General features: G+C 43.3%; 1 protein-coding gene across 1 annotated transcript in view; it reads right to left on the reverse strand.

Moving 5' to 3' along the window:
* Positions 1-19684, reverse strand: part of TMEM123 (transmembrane protein 123) — an 87041-nt gene that overhangs the window by 46053 nt on the left and 21304 nt on the right. The window contains exon 2 of the mRNA XM_073613074.1: positions 4487-4681. Coding sequence (XP_073469175.1) covers positions 4487-4681 — 195 coding nt within the window. The remainder of the gene's footprint in view (positions 1-4486; positions 4682-19684) is intronic.

Here is a 19684-nt window from a genome sequence, read left to right on the forward strand (position 1 = left end):
CAGAGTGCAGACCTGGTACAGGAGACGGTCACAGAGTGCAGACCTGGTACAGGAGACGGTCACAGAGTGCAGACCTGGTACAGGAGACGGTCACAGAGTGCAGACCTGGTACAGGAGACGGTCACAGAGTGCAGACCTGGTACAGGAGACGGTCACAGAGTGCAGACCTGGTACAGGAGACGGTCACAGAGTGCAGACCTGGTACAGGAGACGGTCACAGAGTGCAGACCTGGTACAGGAGACGGTCACAGAGTGCAGACCTGGTACAGGAGACGGTCACAGAGTGCAGACCTGGTACAGGAGACGGTCACAGAGTGCAGACCTGGTACAGGAGACAATCACAGAGTGCAGACATGATACAGGAGACGGTCACAGACTGCAGACATGGTACAGAAGACGGTCACAGACTGCAGACATAGTACAGGAGACGGTCACAGACTGCAGACATGGTACAGAAGACGGTCACAGACTGCAGACATAGTACAGGAGACGGTCACAGACTGCAGACATGGTACAGAAGACGGTCACAGACTGCAGACATAGTACAGGAGACGGTCACAGACTGCAGACATGGTACAAGTGGGTGTGGTGAAGTTACAGTCAGTGTACAAAGCTCTGGGTAAGCCTGTCCTCCCTCTAGAATACACCTGCCTGCTCCTTGCTCATTGTGCAGCCATCGCTGGAGCTCTGCTCACTTACATTATTAGTGTTCAGGTCAGGAATGCAAAATCTCCTCAGACTCCAGGCACTTCTGTTGTCAGTGGAAGTAGGTAGAGGCGGAGTAGCTCAAGAGGAGAGGAAGTTACATCTTCCTCCTCTGAATGCCGTGGCCTCCATGCACCTGATTGGTTGCTAGACGGGCCCAGCAATTAATCATTTTCACAGGCGGGACTTGGACGAGTTGGGAGTTCTACCACTGGTGTAGGTTTTTACCCCACGGTAAAGATGGCGGTGTGTCACCCGGGTGCGGTACGCATTCCACTAGCGATGCCACTGGGAGGAGGAGGCGGGGATGGCACCTGCCAGAGGAGACAGCTGGCTGGAGGAGGCGATCAGCTTCCAAGCTGATATCACTTCCAGTATCGGCTTCGGGTATCAGAGCATTTTTGCGAGTATCAAGATTTGCGAAATTGCCTAGTATCTGCACTGATACCAGTATCCGTGCAACCCTACTATACATCCAAACATACACACACTGTACATGTAAACACTGTAAATGTATACTATGCAGACTGAGGGGTCCTTGGTGAACCGATAAAGATGAAAGCTTTCCTAGAATTATTAAAGTATAACTAAAGGCAAAACTTTTTTTTAAGTTTTGGAAAGAGTGGAGGGATTAGAACCCCTGTCAATTTTTATTGCCGTCTGTGCCCCTGTTAGGGAAATTCACCCTCCCTATTTGTCCCGTTTACCATCATTGAAAGTGAAAGTAAAAGAAAATCCCTAATTTTGTGTTGTCCCCAGAAAATTTTCCAATGGGGAAACTGGTTCTGGTAACCTTGGGGTCCCCAAGGAATTCCCTTAATCTGCAGGGATTTCCTCTCACTTCCTGTTTGGATATAGGGCAGGAAGTGAAGGGAAATCTCTGCAATGGGACAGAGATGGTGAAGAAAAAAAAAAAATCTGACAGGGGTTACACCCCTCCCTTACTGTATCCAAAATGAAAACAATTTCTATAGTTCTACTTTAAAGTGGATGTAAACCCTCTCCTACACCCAGTGAAGTGAACAGCCTCAGATGATACACAGACATGAAACAAATCTCCCTATATAAGTTTTACATGCACATCTGCTGTCTTTCCCTTTCTACACTCTTTTGAATGTGCAGATTGTGTTAAAAATAGTTTCCTCATTCAGCAGTGGGTGTGGAGTCTGGTTTACACTGTGTGAGAGCTGATTGGAGGAAAAGCACACCCCCCTCCACATAGGCAGAGAAAAGCAGGAACATGCAGAGCTGTACTGTGAATAGACAAGCTCTCTGCTTATCCATCTCTAAGCTCCCTCAACAACACCAATTTCCAGCAGCCATTATCTCCTGTGTTGGAGAACTTGTCAGAAGTCACTCTGCTGATAACAGAGGGAGGAAGCAGCAGAAAGCAATGGCACTTAGAGCTTTGGAGAGAGATAAGTAAACACTACAGATATATGTTCCCAGGTCAAATTTCATGAATGGCATTTACAAACACTTTAAGTCCTTATATGGGACCTTTAATTCGGAGGTTAGGAGAATGATTGGGTGGGAAAGAGTCTCCTGAAGGGGTTTACCCCCCTTCAAAAGAGGACTGAAACGGGCAAGAAGCAGTCAGCAGATGTTACGTAGTTGGTGAGGTTGAAAAAAGACACAAGTCCAACCTGTGTGTTTTTTATGTCAATATTACATAAAAACACACACTCAGGTTGGACTTGTGTCTTGTATATCCCTGTATGTTGTGGTCATTCAGGTGCCTATCTAATAGTTTTTTTAATTATCGATGCTCCCCGCTGAAACCACAGCTTGTGGAAGAGAATTCCACATCCTATTCTATGCAGTTTAAGGTTAAACCGCTTCTCTTCTAATTTTAGTGAATGGCTGCGTGTCTTTATAAATTCCCTTTCGCTGAAAAGTTTTTATCCCTATTGTGGGGTCACCAGTACAGTATTTGTACATTGAAATCATATCCCCTCTCAAGTGTCTCTTCTCCAGAGAGAATAAGTTCAGTGCTTGTAGTCTGTCCCCGTAGCGGAGATCCTCCAGTCCCTTAATTAGTTTTGTTGCCCTTCTCTGGACTCTCTCCAGTTCCAGCACATTCTTCCTGAGGACTGGTGCCCAGAACTGGACAGCATACTCCAGGTGCGGCCGGACCAGTGTTGTAGAGTGGGAGAATTATCGTTTTATCTCTGGGCAGAATTTAAATCTATGCAAACAGCGGAGGGAGACCATAGTTGTCAGATTGTGCCTTGTTGTTGTGGGGCGGGTTTACAGTGTGTTCAAGGTCGGGTGGCAAGGGTGGGTCTGGCGTGTTGAACGGCGGGTTGCAACAGACAAAACCCGACCTGCAACAACGATGTGCAATCTGACAACTACGGTCTCCCTCCGCTGTTTGCATAGCTTTCAATTCTGCCCGTCAAAAGGGATCTCTCGTTGAAAAATGCCTCCTATGATGTGCGCATGTGCTATGGTGACGTCACGCCAGCTGGAGTGGCATTCCGTACTGCGCAGGTACTTTTCAACGGAGGGCACTATTCAATAGAACACCGGTCCAGGCGGAAAGATTGCGACCATATGATCTGGATCCGCCCACATGCTTGGACCGGCACCTAGCTCAGCCTCTCAGTGAGCCGCTTCCACCCCCTCCACAGCCCAGTGCTCCATTGAGCATGGGGGGGGGGGGCACAGAGCAGAGAGCAGGGGACTGACAGTCACCAGTACTCTGCTCACGTAGCCGTGAGAACCGAGTGATCGGCGCCGTTCGATCGCTCGGTTTTCAGTGTTAGAGCCAGTGGGGGACGGATGCAGCATCCCGTTAGGCAAGTATGAAAAAAAAAAAACCCACAACCAACCCCATACTACTCTTTTAAATGGGGGAAGGACACAGCTGTGAGAGGACTGAAGTATCTGGCTACAGAGACACTGCCGGGGCTCCTGAACCCCTAGTATTACTGGTGGTGAGCTATTGCATTATTTGATGTATACTAAAGTTGTTTTTACTTTAAGATTTATTTTTACAAGTGGCTGGCTGTTCCAAACCCCAAAAGATCTATATATCTTTATTTCTATCTCTATGCGTTTTCTAGCCTGTGTCCCAATTTCTTGAGGTATCAATACTCCCCATGTTTTGCTGTTGCATCGTTTTTGTTTTAATTTTTTACATAACAATTACAGGCTACATCTTGGGTCGTGTTTTTTTTTTTTTTTTTTATGAGAACAGTTCTATGAAGCATTGCAGATGTAAAGTGGTTGTAAACCTCTGAAATCAAAAACGAACAAAGCCTATCCCTCTATAGTGTGTACTTGCCTCAGTCTAAAACACAGTGTACGATTTCTGTCTCCTCCTCTGCCGTTTTTACGCCATCTGCAGATGGGCACAGCGAGGCTGCAGATGGGCATTGTTTACCCAGTAGCTGCATTTCCCAACCTAGGCTTATACTCGAGTCAATACGTTTTCCCAATTTTTTGTGGCAAAATTAGGTACCTCGGCTTATATCCGGGTCGGCTTATACTCGAGTATACACGCGGCAACTATATAACAAAAAATAAAAACCAAAAATAACAACAAAAAAAAAGAAAAAAAAAAAAAAAAAAACACACAACAACAACTAAGCAATGATCACTGTCTGCCATCTCTACATCCTTTAGAATATTATGTGAATTTGCTGTATTATTGGCATCCTCTAGCAGTCACTGATTAAATACCTATACCAAAATGGAGATGGTGTGCCAAATAGTCTGAATGGATATAATCTAGAGGGGTGTACTAAGATACTGACACAGCAAACAGGCCATTTACCCTTTGTGGTTGAAGCTGGCGGAGGAGGAGCCGCAGTCGAGTTCTTTACAGGCTGGCTGGACGAAGAGGGTTTTGGCCCAGCAGTTGCTGTGGTTTTAGCAGTGGTGCCCGCTTTCGTTGTAGTTGCAGCCTGGGTTGTGTTTGGCTTCACAGGGTCAGATTCACTTGAAGTATTGTTAGACAAGGCAGGCGGTACTGAATGTGGAAGAAAAACAAAAAGGGGCTTTTATTAAACAAATGCAAAATATACAGCAAGTTACATAAAGAAAAAGCTTATTCACAAAGGCGTAGGAGTATTTTCTGCATGGAACACAGAGCAAGCAATAGATCCTGCATCAAATACGCGCCTAAGCGTGCGTTTAGACACATAGAATTATTCAAATGACTTTACATGTATACACCCTTACAAAATCTGCTTTTTATCCAGCTAAAAAATTTTGCAGTTTTTTTTTTTTGCAAAATTTTGCAACAACAAAGTTTAGGGGTAGAACAAGTAACATGTTCCCGAAGGTGAACTTATCCTTTAACCCTTTCAACGCCAGAGCCGTTTTAAAAATTTTTTTTGCACACAAGTTTAACCACTTAAGCCCCGGACCATTTGGCTGGCCAAAGACCAGAGCACTTTTTGCGATTCGGCACTGCGTTGCTTTAACTGACAATTGCGCAGTTGTGCGTGGTGGCTCCCAAACAAAATTTGCGTCCTTTTTTCCCCACAAATAGAGCTTTCTTTTGGTGGTATTTGATCACCTCTGCGGTTTTAATTTTTTGCGCTATAAACAAAAAAATAGCGACAATTTTGAAGAAAAAAAAAAAAAAAAAAGATTTTTTACTTTTTGCTATAATAAATATCCCCCAAAAATATATAAAACATTTTAGGCCGATACGTATTCTACATATTTTTGGTTTAAAAAAAAAAAAAAAATTGCAATAAGCATTTGGTTTGCGCAAAAGTTATAGCATCTACAAAATAGGGGATAGTTTTATGGCATTTTTATAAATTTTTTTTTTTTTTTACTAGTAATGGTGGCGATCAGCGATATTGTGACTGTGACATTATGGCGGACACATCGGACACTTTTGGCGCCATTTTGGGACCATTCACATTTATACAGCGATCAGTGCGATTAAGAATGCACCGATTACTGTGTAAATGTGACTGGCAGTGAAGGGGTTAACACTAGGTGGTGCTGTAGGGGTTCAGTGTGTCCTAGGGAGTGATTCTAACTGTGGGGAGGCGTGGCTATGTGTGACACGACACTGATCACCGCTCCCCATTACAGGGAGCAGTGATCAGTGTCCTGTCACTAGCCAGAATGGGGAAATGGTTGTTTACATCAGCATTTCCCCTTTCCTCCTCTCTGTAAGACGATCGCAGGTATCCCCGCGGATATCGATTTCGTGGGACCCGCGATCACACTAGCGGAGCGCAAGCGATGGCATGGCGGCAAATTTAAAGGGACGTACCTGTACGCCCATTTGCCTGTCTGTGCCATTGTGTTGACGTATATGTACATGCGGCGGTCGGCAAGTGGTTAAAGAAAATTTAATTTTAGGCCTAACGATTACATAAAACCCCCAAACCATTATATATATTCTGAAAGCAGACACCCTAGAGACTAGAGCCTCCGGCTTATCGTAATTTACCTTGGCTACTGACAACAACCCCAAAGTCCTGAAATTGTAAAATGCACATTTTAAGCCTTGAGATTAGGTAAACTCCCCAAACAGTATATATATTTTCTGAAAGCACAGACCCTATAAAATAAAATGGTGGCAGTTCCAATTTTTTTTTATGTCACACGATATTACCGCAAAGGTCTAGGTCGCACAATTTTTTTTTTTTTTTTTTTAACAAAAACACATGAAAGTAAATTTTTTGGGGGGGCACAAATAAGCAATAAATTACCCTGTTTTTTGGTAAAATATAAAAGATGAGGTTGCACCGAGTAAATAGATATTAAACATGTCAAGCCTTAAAATTTGTGCGCGCCCTTGAAAAGGCGACAGACTTCAGTACCCTGTATTTTCCATAGGCGACGCTTTAAAAGTCCCCTATAGGTCATCAGTTTAGCATTATGGAGGAGGTCTGGAGGTGCTAGAATTATTGCTCTCGTTCCGGCATGCATGGTGATATGCAACATGTGTATAGCAATCAACGTTTTCAGATGTAGGCGCCTGATGCGTTTGTTTACGTTTGTATGTGCGTATCTCTTCTAAGAAGCTGGACAACATAGGACGGATCTAGCGCCTTGAGGCGATTCAGTTCGCATTTGTAGCGCTATACAAATCATTCATTCATATGTGGGGGTGAGGCCTCTAATTTTTTTGAGGGAGATTGCATGTGATTGGGTATAACTTACATTTTTTACTATTAAAAAAAAATATTTTTTTTTCATAACATCGGGGACAAAAAGTCCCATCATGATTTGTTTTTGGAGACAGGTTCTCTTTAATAAGACATACAGGGTCTCAAAGACCCTGCATAACTCCCCTGTGCTTCACTGAAATGAATGCAATGCACATCACGCTGCATTACATTCTTTCCGGGCCTTGATGGCAGGGGAAACTGTAAACGGGAGACCCTGAAATGTGTCCGCTCTCCTCCCTCACCTGTACCCAGCAGCGCCTGCTATGCTGGTCCCAGGCACACAGATGGGCGAGCGGAGACCAGGGTACATAGTGGGGCGAGGGCATAAGCATGCGGAGTGTGGAAGCATTCGGGCAGCAGCCCAGGCACCAGGATGCAATTTCTTGTCACCAGGTCAACCTGGCACCTGGGATTTGTCGGGTCCTGGCCCTTTACACACTTACTGTACATGCATTAAGCCTTTAACCCTGGATGCAGCTGTGTCCTACTCAGATCTCAGGTGCAATGTCAGGCTCCTACAAACTTCCTTCGATACGAGCAGATACTGAAGAGCTGGAAGAATCATTACCAGCACCCTCCCAGTTAACTGAGAACTACAAGCTATCTGCCACAGTGGAAGATGGGCCTTGTAGTGAATTCATTCACAGATCTCTGAATGAATGACGCAGCTGTGTGGTTTAAATTGTGATAGCTGTTGTGGGTACAGGATCCCCCCCCCCCCGCTGGCACATTGAAGGATGAAGTGGTGCGGAGGTGCTGGTTTAGTAACATGTTACACCCCGTAAATATTTTTTTTCATTTTTGTACACATTAAAATTTGCTTTTTTTTGTTTAATCTCTTATTAAGTTTCCAACACGTTAAAGAGGAGCTCCAGGCTCCTGCAGAAAAAGTAAAAAATCAGCAGCTACAAATGCTGTAGCTGCTGACATTTAATATTAGGGCACTTACCTGTCCAGGGATCCCGTGGTGTCTTCACCCAACCCGATTTTTCAGTCAGCTATCGGGTGCTGCCACCGCCATCTCCACTAAGGGGAACGGGCTGTGAATTGGGAGCTGGGGGGGGGGGTTCGCGAAGGCAGATAAGTGGAGCTTCCCCTTTCTGCTTTAACCACTTCAATACCGGGCCTATTCTGGCACTTCTCTCCTTCATGTAAAAATCATTTTTTTGCTAGAAAATTACTCAGAACCCCCAAACATTATATATGTTTTTTTAGCAGACACCCTAGGGAATAAAATGGCAGTCATTGCAACTTTTTATCTCACATGGTATTTGCGCAATAATTTTTCAAACGCCTTTTTTTTTTTTTTTTTTTAAAAACGGTTTCATGAATTAATAAATGAAACAGTAAAGTTAGCCCAATTTTTTTGTATAATGTGAAAGATGATGTTACGCTGAGTAAATAGATACCTAACATGTCACGCTTTTAAATTGCGCACAATCATGGAATGGCGCCAAACTTCAATGCTTAAAAATCTCCATAGGCGACGCCTTAAATTTTTTTACAGGTTACCAGTTTAGAGTTACAGAGGAGGTCTAGTGCAGGGGTCTTCAAACTACGGCGCTCCAGTTGTTCAGGAACTACAATTCCCATCATGCCTAGTCATGTCTGTGAATGTCAGAGTTTTACAATGCCTCATGGGATGTGTTGTTCTGCAACAGCTGGAGGGCGTAGTTTGAGGATCCCTGGTCTAGTGCTAGAATTGTTGCACACGCTCTAACGCACGCGACAATACCTCACATGTGTGGTTTGAGCAGCGTTTACATATGTGGGCGGGACTTACGTGTGCATTCGCTCCTGAGCGCGAGCTACCGGGGACAGGGGCATTTTAAATTTTTTTTTTTAATCATTTTATATTTTACTTAATTTTTTTTTGTTTTTACACTTTTTTTTGATCACTTTTATTCCTATTACAAGGAATGTAAACATCCATTGTAATAGGAATCTATGTGACAGGTCCTCTATATGGAGAGATGTTGGGTCAATAAGACCCCTCATCTCTCCTCCAGGCTGCAAAGCATGAGATCGGGAAAAAAAAAAAAAAAAAAAAAAAAAAATTTCACCAATCTCATGCCGACAGCCACGATCGCGGCTTCGTTTATTTCCGGGGTCATAGAGATGTCTGGTGACCATCTGGTCACCAGTCATCTCTATCGTGCTCATCCGGCGCCGGTCGATTCTTTCTTTCTCCGGGCCCCTGATGGCATGGGAGAGCCCGGAGAAGCAGGGGATGGCTGCGGGGGAGGGGGGGCTTGGGTCGACGACGTCCCCTCCCGTCGCCTATAAGAACGATCAAGCGGTGGAACTGCTGCTATGATCATTCTTATCGTGCATAGAATCGCCAGGTGCAAAGAATGATATCTGAATGATGCATCTAGCTGCAGGCATCATTCAGATATCCCCCCTAAAAGTCAAGGAAGTCATTTTACTATGGCCGGGTATTGAAGTGGTTAAAGTACAAAAACACTGCACATGACGGGCCATGGAGACAGATCCAGGTCCATGTAATGTTAACATACACATAGCACTGCCTGTGAAAAGTGTACAACTAGGCAACCGACAACAGTAACGGCATAGTTAGGATACATGTTGAAGAGAGGAGGAACAGCACTCCACAATGCAAGACATAATTAAAGTTACAATAGGTAAGTAAATGCATAGTAACCAGGTGGATGATCATAAGGGTCTCAAGAAATAACTTTTAGCTAGCCAAATGTTCCCATGAGCAAATTGTGTTAGGAACCTCCTCAATGCAGTAGCCTTTTATTAAAAATACATAAATAAGAGAGAGAAGGAGAGCGCAGGCATCATAATTCAGTGTCCGTATCCCCCACCAGAGTATCTGGGCCAACCGGGGGTTATGGCAACTCAAGGGAACCCAAGAGAAGCAAGATTGTTTCCCCACTCAACATAAAAAAAAAAACAATAAAAAGGATCATCACTCCTTTGCCATGAAAGAAGTTAGAATTAGTAAGTGTTGAGGGAAAGGGTGCAAGGCCAAACAATGGGTTCAGGAGGTTTAGTCTGGAAGAAAGCCCAGGAAGCCATCCCAGATATGTAGGGTAGCATAAACTAGTGTAGGTAGCGGGTCTTTAGAGGGCTTATGAATGGGATTTGTCCAAAGCAGGGAAATAAGATCTGAAGAGATCAAGTCCTCTTCGATGCGAGTCCATAGTTTAGTGGGTCTACTACGAATAGTGGACTGGTATCAGAGGAGGAACGCCACTTGGAGGTAAAGGGCAACCCACCCCTGACCTTGGATAAAGTAAGGGTGGATTGGCAGATTCTAGGCTTCTTATGGCAAAATACAAAAGAGTGAATAGCCATGTTGATAGCCTGAAAAAAGCCAGGGGGGGGGGGGGTTTACGACAGGGATGGCCTGAAAAGGTAAAAGTTTGGGCAAAACATCCATCTTTACCACGGTCACACATTTCCTGGTTCGGTTGTATAGTTTATCATAGGCTTTGGAGGCACGTACGAATGGTATGTAGTAAAGGGGTAGAATTAAGATCATCCAAAGAGATTAATGTGGACGGAATATGGACACCCAGATATTTTAAGCCAGTTCTACCACTGGAAAGCAAAATTAAATAAAAGCAAGATACAGCAGTGTGAGGTAGGGAGATATTGAGAGCCTCAGTCTTATCGTAATTTACCTTGAACTTACAACCCCAAATTTGTGAAATGCACATTTTAGGCCTGGAGACTAGGTAAATCCCCCTAAACAGTATATTTTTTCTGAAAGCAGAGACCCTATAGAATAAAAATGGCAGTTTTTTTTTTTGTCACGATATTAGTGCATGTTTATCAAATGCAAATTTTCAGTGAAAAATACACTAAAGTTAATTTTAATGCACACAAACAATATACCCATTTTTATGGTAAAATATGAAAGGTGAGGTTGCGAAGAGTAAATAGACACCCAACAACATGTCTGCAAATGTCGAGTAGTTCAGTGTAACATATCCATAGAGCAAACGGGTCACCTCTGATCTGTATATGACATTAAAGAAATCTATTCCTATTCCCTTATTAACCCTTAGTTAACCCTAAACAGCACTCATTACATTAGGTGACTGAATTACTTGCAGTAAAATAAATTCTTACACTCACTGCTTTTTAAATATGATCCCAAGAGAGAATTTTCTTTTTCCTTTTAGGGCTTGTTCACATGTAAGGTTTGGGGGAAAGTAAAACTTGTGGTTGAACTGCGTTTTTAATGCCCCTCAACCATTCCCCTTCAGCTGCAAAGGCAGCAGCCAGGGATGTATACATACAAGCGGTTTCTGATGCTTTGCAGCTGGAATTATACACCTTGTTGCACTACTGCCCACTGAACATGACCCATTCAAGTAAATGTGGTTGCATTGCAAATCGTATGCATTTTCGGCATAGTGGTGCGGCATTTAGGGGGTTAAGACAGACATGGAGGTGACATACCTTGAAAACAGAACACAGATGGCAAATATAAAAAATTGGCAAGGAGTTTAATCCTCCCCTATTAAATCTAAAAAGAACGTTTTGGCTATACATACACTTTAAACAGCACTAGTCATTTAGAGAAATATTTCATTGTATGGTCGTTTCAAGGATTTTTTTTTTTTCCAGATATGCAGGGATCAGCTTATATAACTAACGAGGTTACGAGTAAGCGCTAACCACAGCACGAAACATGTCAATTTTTACTGTACATCACACCGATGTCTTTTGCATGAAGAATCAAAGGTGACGTGTTGCAGCGAATTCTGGATTTCTTTTGATTGAGTCTCTGCAGAGCTGTGCTAGCACCCTCACCTAAACCCTGGCTATGCTGTGGATGGATGGCTAATTTGCTCAGCTGGAGCAGCTCTCTTCTGTTTATACAACTAAATGTTATCAGTGTGTATATCAGCGAGTGTTAACTGCTTCCCACCCAGCCAACATAAATAGCCAGGTGGGAGCTTTGCTGTTCTGATTGGATGTACCCATACATCCTGTCATAACGCGCATTGGCGCAGTCCTGAGATGGTTGTGTTTCTTGGACACAGCACATCACAGATTGGGAAATGGGCGCTGTGATTGGCCCTTCCGATCACATGATGGAGGTGTCCAATCACATCCTTTACAGTGTAAACAGAGACGTGACTGTCAGCTCTTCTCGCTGAGTTGAGGGGGATGCTGCAGCCCGTCATTCATATAGCTGATAATTTTAGTGTTCAGCTATACAGATCGCAACCATCCACACACAGTACAATCAACATCGGTCCCATCAACAAGGGTCCCAGTGTCCCATCAACAAGGGTCCCAGTGTCCCATCAACAAGGGTCCCAGTGTCCCATCAACAAGGGTCCCAGTGTCCCATCAACATCTGCAATAGTGTTCTACTGCAATATCAACATCTGTCAGTTAACCTAGTGGAGAGTCAACATCTGTCAGTGTCTGCCGGTGGACAATCAACATTTGTCACAGTGTACAAGTACACAAAAACATCTGTCAGTGTGCCACCAATAAAAAATGTAAATCATCCCCGTGCAAAGGCAAACGCATATGTTGGTCCTGTACACATACGTAAACGGCGATCGCAACACACATGTGAGGTATTGTCGTGAACGTCAGAGGGAGAACAAGAATTCTAGAACCAGTCCTCCTCTAACTCTAAACTGATAACCTGTAAAGGCTTATAAAACGTCGCCTATGGAGATATTTACATACCGAAGTTTGGCCCCATTTCACAAGCTTGCAAAATTTTAAAGCGTGACACCATTTACTTGGCGCAAAACCATATTTTATCAAAAATTGGGTATTATTTATTTTGTGTTTGTGTGCAATAAAAATCAATAAAGTGCTGTCATTCATGTTACAGCCAGGGAAGCAGCTAATCAAATACAATATGTGCTTGATTAACTGCACTGGAAGGCAAGGGAGACATTGGGGTCCAATAGATCCTGAAGTCAACATCCTGTCACCTGCCTTGTTACGCCCCTTATGATATTAGTGAGCCATAGGAGGGGTACAGGTCAACCAAAAATTCCTCTAAATTTCTGTACAATATATATACCTGCCAAATGGGAGTGTATGTAGATCAAAGGATTTCTGTTTAATTCTCCAAAGAGAAAAGTGGGAAAAGAAACCCCCTAGAGGAGCACCACCATAGCGGAGTTGTTGAAGGGCTGAAACTTGCTAATGACACAAGAAAGAAAATGTACTGGGGAATGAAGTCTGCTGTCAGCCTAACTTCATCCCCCCGGTACATTTCTTTCTTGGGCCATTAGCAAGTTTTAACCCTACAACTCAGCCATGGTGGTGCCCCTTTGAGGGTTTCTTTTCGATTTTTCTCTTTGAATACAGAAGTCCTTCAATCTACATACACTCCCAATTGGCACATATACCAGTGGATATAAAAAGTTTACATACCCCTGTTAAAATGTCAAGGTTTCTGTGATGTAAAAAAAAAAATAAAAAAAAAAAAAATATGGGAGACAAAGAAATAATTTCAGAACTTTTTCCACCTTTAGGCCTCATGCACGCTAGACATTAAAATAACGTTATAATAACGCCAGAAGCTTTGCAGTGAGTTTTTCAGCGTTTAATGTTTTTGCAGTAGCGTTTATTAGTGTTTTTTCCGCGATTAGTTTTTTTGGAAAAAAAACAAAAAAAAAAAAAAAAAAAACAAAAACATTTTTTCCAATGGATCAAAAACGTTAAACGCTGGTGAGCCACGTTTTTGAACGTTTATTAGCGTTTGACATTAGAGCGTTTTTACAGCTGAAAAACTCCTCTCAGAACCCACTAGTTTTGTGTTTTTTTTTAAAGCCAAAAAACACCCCAGCCAAAAACTGCTGATAACGGCCTATGTGTGCATGGACACATAGGATAACATGATGGGGAGTTTGACTGTAGAAAAAAACATCTGAAGCCAAAAACAGCTGCTGTAAAAACGTCCAAAAACATCCAGTGTGCATGAGGCCTTAATGTGACCTATAAACTGTACAACTCAGTTGAACAACAAACTGAAATCTTTTAGGTGGAGTGAAGTAAAAGTAAAAAAAAAATAAAATAAATATGGTTGCACAAGTGTGCGCACCCTTAAATACTTTGTTGAAGCACCTTTTGATTTTATTAGAGCACTCAGTCTTTTTGGGTAGGAGTCCATCAGCATTGTAATATCTACCCTCTCTTTGCAAAAATACTCCAAATCTGTCAGATTGTGAGGGCATCTCTTCTGGACAGCCCTCTTAAGATCACCCCACAGATTTTCAATCAGATTCAGGTCTGGGCTCTGGCTTGGCCATTCCAAAACGAATCTTCTGGTGAAGCCATTCCTTGGTTGATTTGGATGCATGCTTTGGGTCGTTGTCATGCTAAAAGATGAAGTTCCTCTTCATGTTCAGCTTTCTAGCAGAAGCCTGCGACTTTAGTGCCAATATTGACTGGTATTTGGAACTGTTCATAATTCCCTCTACCTTGACCAAGGCCCCTGTTCCAGCTGAAGAAAAACAGCCCCAAAGCATGATGCTGCCACCACCATGCTTCACTGTGGGTATGATGTTCTTTTGGTGATGTGCAGTGTTTTTGCGCCAAACATATCTTTTGGATATGGACCTTGGTTTTATCAGACCATAACACATTTTCCCACATGCTTTTGGGAGACTTCAGATGTGTTTTTGCAAAATTTAGCCGGTCTTGGATGTTTTTCTTTGTAAGAAAAGGCTTCTGTCTTGCCACGCTACCCCATAGCCCCGACATATGAAGAATATGGAAGATTGTTGTCACATGTACCCCACAGCCAGATATTCCTGCAGCTCCTTTAATGTTGCTGTAGGCCTCTTGGCAGCCTCCCTGACCAGTTTTTTTCTGGTCTTTACAGCAATTTTGGAGGGATGTCCAGTTCTTGGTAATGTCACTGTTGTGCCATATTTTCTCCACTTGATTATGACGGCCTTCACTGTGTTCCATTGTATATCTAATGCCCTGGAAATGCTTTTGTACCCTTCTCCTGACTGATACCTTTTAACAATGAGATCCCTCTGATGCTTCGGAGTCTCTCTGCAGACCATGGCTTTTCCTTTAGTGCCGGTTCACACTACCGCGACTTGGGATCCGACTTGTCAGACCTCAAGTCGCCCCAAGTCGCTTGACATCTGAAAGTCCATGTAAGTGAATGAGAGCCGTCTATATGTACGCTACTGAAGTCGCTCCGACTTCAGAAAAGGTCCCTGTACTACTTCAAGGCGACTTGTAGGCGACTTGTACCCATTGATTTCAATGGAAGTCGCCTACAAGTCGGATCGTGGTCTATAGTGAAGCGACTTCACAGGAAGAGAAGATGTTTTTTTCACGCAAACCCCTCCCTCCCCCAGAGCGGATTGTAGTTTGATTGGCCACTGGAAAGTCGCCTGTCTTGGAGGCGACTTGAAGTCGCCTTGTAAGTCGCCTCAAGTCGCGCTGAAGTCGCGCTGAAGTTGCGCTGAGGTCGCGCTGAAGTCGCCTTGCTAAGTCGCGCTGTAAGTCGTGTTGCCCCTGTGTGAACCAGCGCTTAGGATGCGACTAAGAAAATGTCAGGAAAGACCTACTAGAACAGCTGAACTTTATTTGGGGTTAATCAGAGGCACTTTAAATGATGGCAGGTGTGTACTGGCTCTTATTTAACATGAGTTTGAATGAGATTACTTAATTCTGAACACAGCTACATCCCCTGTTATAAGAGGCACACTTGCGCAACCACATTTTATTATTTTATTTTTACTCCACCCCCCCACAAAGATTTCAGTTGGTTTTCAATTGAGTTGTACAGTTTATAGGTCACATTAAAGGTGGAAAAAGTTCTGAAATGATTTATCTTTGTCTCATTTTTTTTACATCACAGAAACCTGACATTTTAACAGGGTGTGTAGACTTTTTATATCCACTGTATATTATACAGAAATGTAAGAGCATTTTTGGCTGACCTGTACCCCTCCTATGGCTCACTAATACTTACCCGTGGGGTGACTCAGATGGTTAATATTTGCCTGTGTTGGTACAATTTCACGCTTCCAGTGGTGTATTATGTAGTATTCATAAATGTCCCGAAGAAGCCAGTGATTGGCAAAACATGTAGATTGGACCTAACTACATATGTGAACCATATTAAATGTTTGATGGATTTTTATGTCATATTTTTTTAAAGTTTTATTGCATATACAAATAAAAATTGATATTTTTATCCATAAAAAGTGTGATCGTCTGGCACCTTAACCCTTTCATGACTAAGCCCATTTTTAAAATTTGGTGTTTACAAGTTAAAATCCGTATTTTTTGCTAGAAAATTGCAAAAGGGAAATCCTAGTACTGAAGTACCTAATATACAGGGTGACTCTGTAGGTACTTTAAAGTCATTTGTGCCAACGTCCCCGACAATACATTAAAGGTATCAAGGAACTAGATAATGGGACTTTAAGGGCACAACTATAATGGACTACAAAAAATATATAAAAAGGTTGAATTTTATTCATAACATACAAAAACACAGGGAATAGACATGAAAGTTTAAAAACACATCAAATATAGGCATACAACTCAGTTAAATACACCATTATGGATACTATCCTGCAGTCTCCTAGAAAATTCTCTAGAACTATATGAAGACAATTTGGACATAGGTTCCGGGTAGAAAAGAGGGTACACTTCCCCTGTATGTGTTGGAATAGAAGGAGCACTGCAGGTCTGGTGTTCCAAGGTGGTGTAATCTCTATTTGCTCTACATGTTTCACGTTGACAGAGAACGCTTCTTCAGGAGCTAGAGGTTCTAATAAATATGAAAAAAAGAAAAAAATGCTCACAGTGGTGAACTTATTCAATAGATCATTGAAAGCGATCAAAGGTAAATCTGAAAAGGATCGGATGGGCAGCAAACAAGAGCAGGGGCCTCCCAAATGTCACATCAGATGATTGTAGGTAATGAGGGTAGCTTGTACGGGCTGTGGTTCCCACGATAGAGGCCAGGAGAGGAGAATCTGGGAGTGCACCGCTCTCTTAGGTTGCTGCCTAGTTGTATGTCTCAGTCCATTATAGTTGTGCCCTTAAAGTCCCATTATCTAGTTCCTTGATGCCTTTGCCAGAAAATTACTTATGTATGCGTTTTCTTTTCTGCGCGAGCTTGCGGTGATGGGGGCGCTTTAAAAAAAAAAAATTTTTTTTTCTTATTTATTTTACTTAATTATATATTTATAAATTGAGTTTAAAAAAAAAAAAAATTTGATCACTTTTATTTCGGTCACAAGGAATGTAAACATCCCTTGTGACAGTAATAGGTGGTGACAGGTACTCTTTATGGACTTTAGACCCCCGATCCCTCCTTTGCACTTCAAAGTATTCAGATCATCGAAAACGGCGATTCTGAATACTGTGTATTTTTTTTAAATCGGCGCCATTGGCAGCTGAGTAAACGGGAAGTGACGTCATGACATCGCTTCCGTGTTTGCAATTGGAAGGCTGGAACGAAGCCGCCCACAGCTTTGTTCCAGCCCGCCCCCAGCCGCCGGAGGCAGCCGATTTGTCAGCGGGCCTCCCGATGGAACGGGAGGCCCGGTAAGAGCCGCGGGAGGCGGCGGGAGGGGGGGACATCCCCTCCCGCTCCTCCTGTATAACAGCCGAGCGCTTTTAGCCGCATCGGTTGTTATATTCGGCTAGCCGATCGCCGGCTCTAAACATTGGTACCGGGATGATGCCTGCAGCTGCGGGCATCATCCCGGTATAACCCCCGAAAGCACATTTGCGTACGCTCGGCGGGAAGCTGTTAAAAATCCCTTGGTATCTTTATCTCTATGTATTATTATTTGTATAGCGCAAAGAGCAAAAACTTTGCATGACTAGCTGCTACAGGTCGTGACAAGTTCCCACCACCCAACCATTCCAGGTAATATTTCATATAACCATGGACGCATTACAACTGGTAAAACATTAACTGGACTCATAGTGTATCATCAGATCTGCTCCTTCATTACAAATGTTGTGTAACACAAAACAAAGCCATCTATTAACTGTAGCCTTGCAGTTGAACAACAATAACAGCTAATGGTGATTTATGAGAGAAGAAACGCGGCTTTATTTCATGCCGATTTCCCATATGACAGCTGTGAGAAAAGTCCAAACACAAGGTAAGATTTCACTATCATCACAAATGCAATTATTCACGTAGTATATGGACAATGCTCGTAAAAACAGAACTGAAAGGTGCAACACCAGAGACTGGAGGGTTGGGGCGTTCTGTCCATCTCACAGGCTGTAATCAGCCGTTTTATCGACAGGCCTTAGATTCTCCAATAAGCTTTCCTGAATCCTTAAAAGTTAGCCAAAACACACGTAGGGGTCGGTTTGTAAAACATTCGTTGGATGAATGTCACAAGCATTTGTCCAGACTGTACATCATCCCCCCTATATTTTCTTTAATACTATGACTTCTTATGATCTCTAGCCCCATCTAGAGGCCAAAATGAGGTATATTTTTCTAATATATCAGAAAATATACCACATTTTGGCCACTAGATGGAGCTGACGATCATAGGAACTTATAGTATTGGAGAAAATATTTTGAAAATTCTGCAGCTTGGACAAATACTTGTGACATTTGTCAAAAGAATGTTTTTTTTTTTTTTTTTTTTTAAATAGACTGCAGGGACATCCTTTCCAGTGTAACTGATTCCTCCCTCTGTACAAGCTACACAGTGTGGTTGGTGAGCTAATTTCTTAATTTCTTTCACTTCATCAAAAATAGTCAGAAATTCATACAGTGTATGGCCAGCTTAAAGGATACGTTCACTTAAAATATACGCACATTATTTTGCATCGTACGGCCAAGCCGTTTCACACCGATGGGAAGACTCAATGTACTACCACAGCGCTATAGTAGTTCATTGAAAAAACTACAAGCTGCAGAGGATGTCTAGGTTTGTAGTTTATTCATACACAGAACCTTGTATATGAATGACGCGGCCGTGTGGGCGGAGCCCCGCATGGCCGTGCGGTTTTCAAAAAGTGACAGCTAATACAGGGAACTTCTCCCCGTACTGCTGTCACAGGAAGAGAGGACAGTGGGGATCGGCTGCAGCATTGGGAATAGGTTACATGTTCCACGCTAAACACAGGTAGAACATGTAACATGTTCCCAAAAGTGAACTTATCCATTAACCACTTCCTACAGCAGAATGACGGCCGGGCGGTGGTTCAGTTATCCTGACTGGGCTTCATATGATGTCCTGAAGGATAACAGCCACCGCGCGCCTTTGCGGGGGGCACATCGCGGCGATTGGTGGTGCGGTGTGTCAGTCTCTGGCAGAGGCTCTTTAACACATGATCAGCCGTGTCCAATCACGGCTGATCATGATGTAAATAGGAAGAGCCGGATCGGCTTTTCCTCACTCGTGTCTGACAGATGCGAGTAGAGGAGAGCCAATCTGAGGCTCTCCTGACAGGGGGGGTGGGGCGGTCTGTGCTGATTGTTTATCAGCACAGCCCCCCCTCGGATGCCCACTTCAGACCACCGGAGAAGCCTCCAGGAACACCAGGGAAGAACATAATATGTGGATGGCCAGGTACATCCCCCATGCCCATCCACATGTGCCAACATAAGCCCAATCAATGCCAATCAGTGCTGCACTGACTGGCAGCATTATGAAAACAAAAAAAAAAAAATCAGTGATGCACAGCAATGCCACCCATCAGTGTCATCAGTGCCACCCATCAGTGCCCATCCGTGCCACCCATCAGTGCCCATCCGTGCCACCCATCAGTCCCGCATACCAGTGCCACCTCATCGGTGCCCATCAGTGCTGCCATATCAGTGCCCGTCATTGAAGAAGAAAACGTACTTA

Source organism: Aquarana catesbeiana, linkage group LG02 (assembly GCF_042186555.1).
Source record: "Aquarana catesbeiana isolate 2022-GZ linkage group LG02, ASM4218655v1, whole genome shotgun sequence".
NCBI classification, from domain to species: domain Eukaryota; kingdom Metazoa; phylum Chordata; class Amphibia; order Anura; family Ranidae; genus Aquarana; species Aquarana catesbeiana.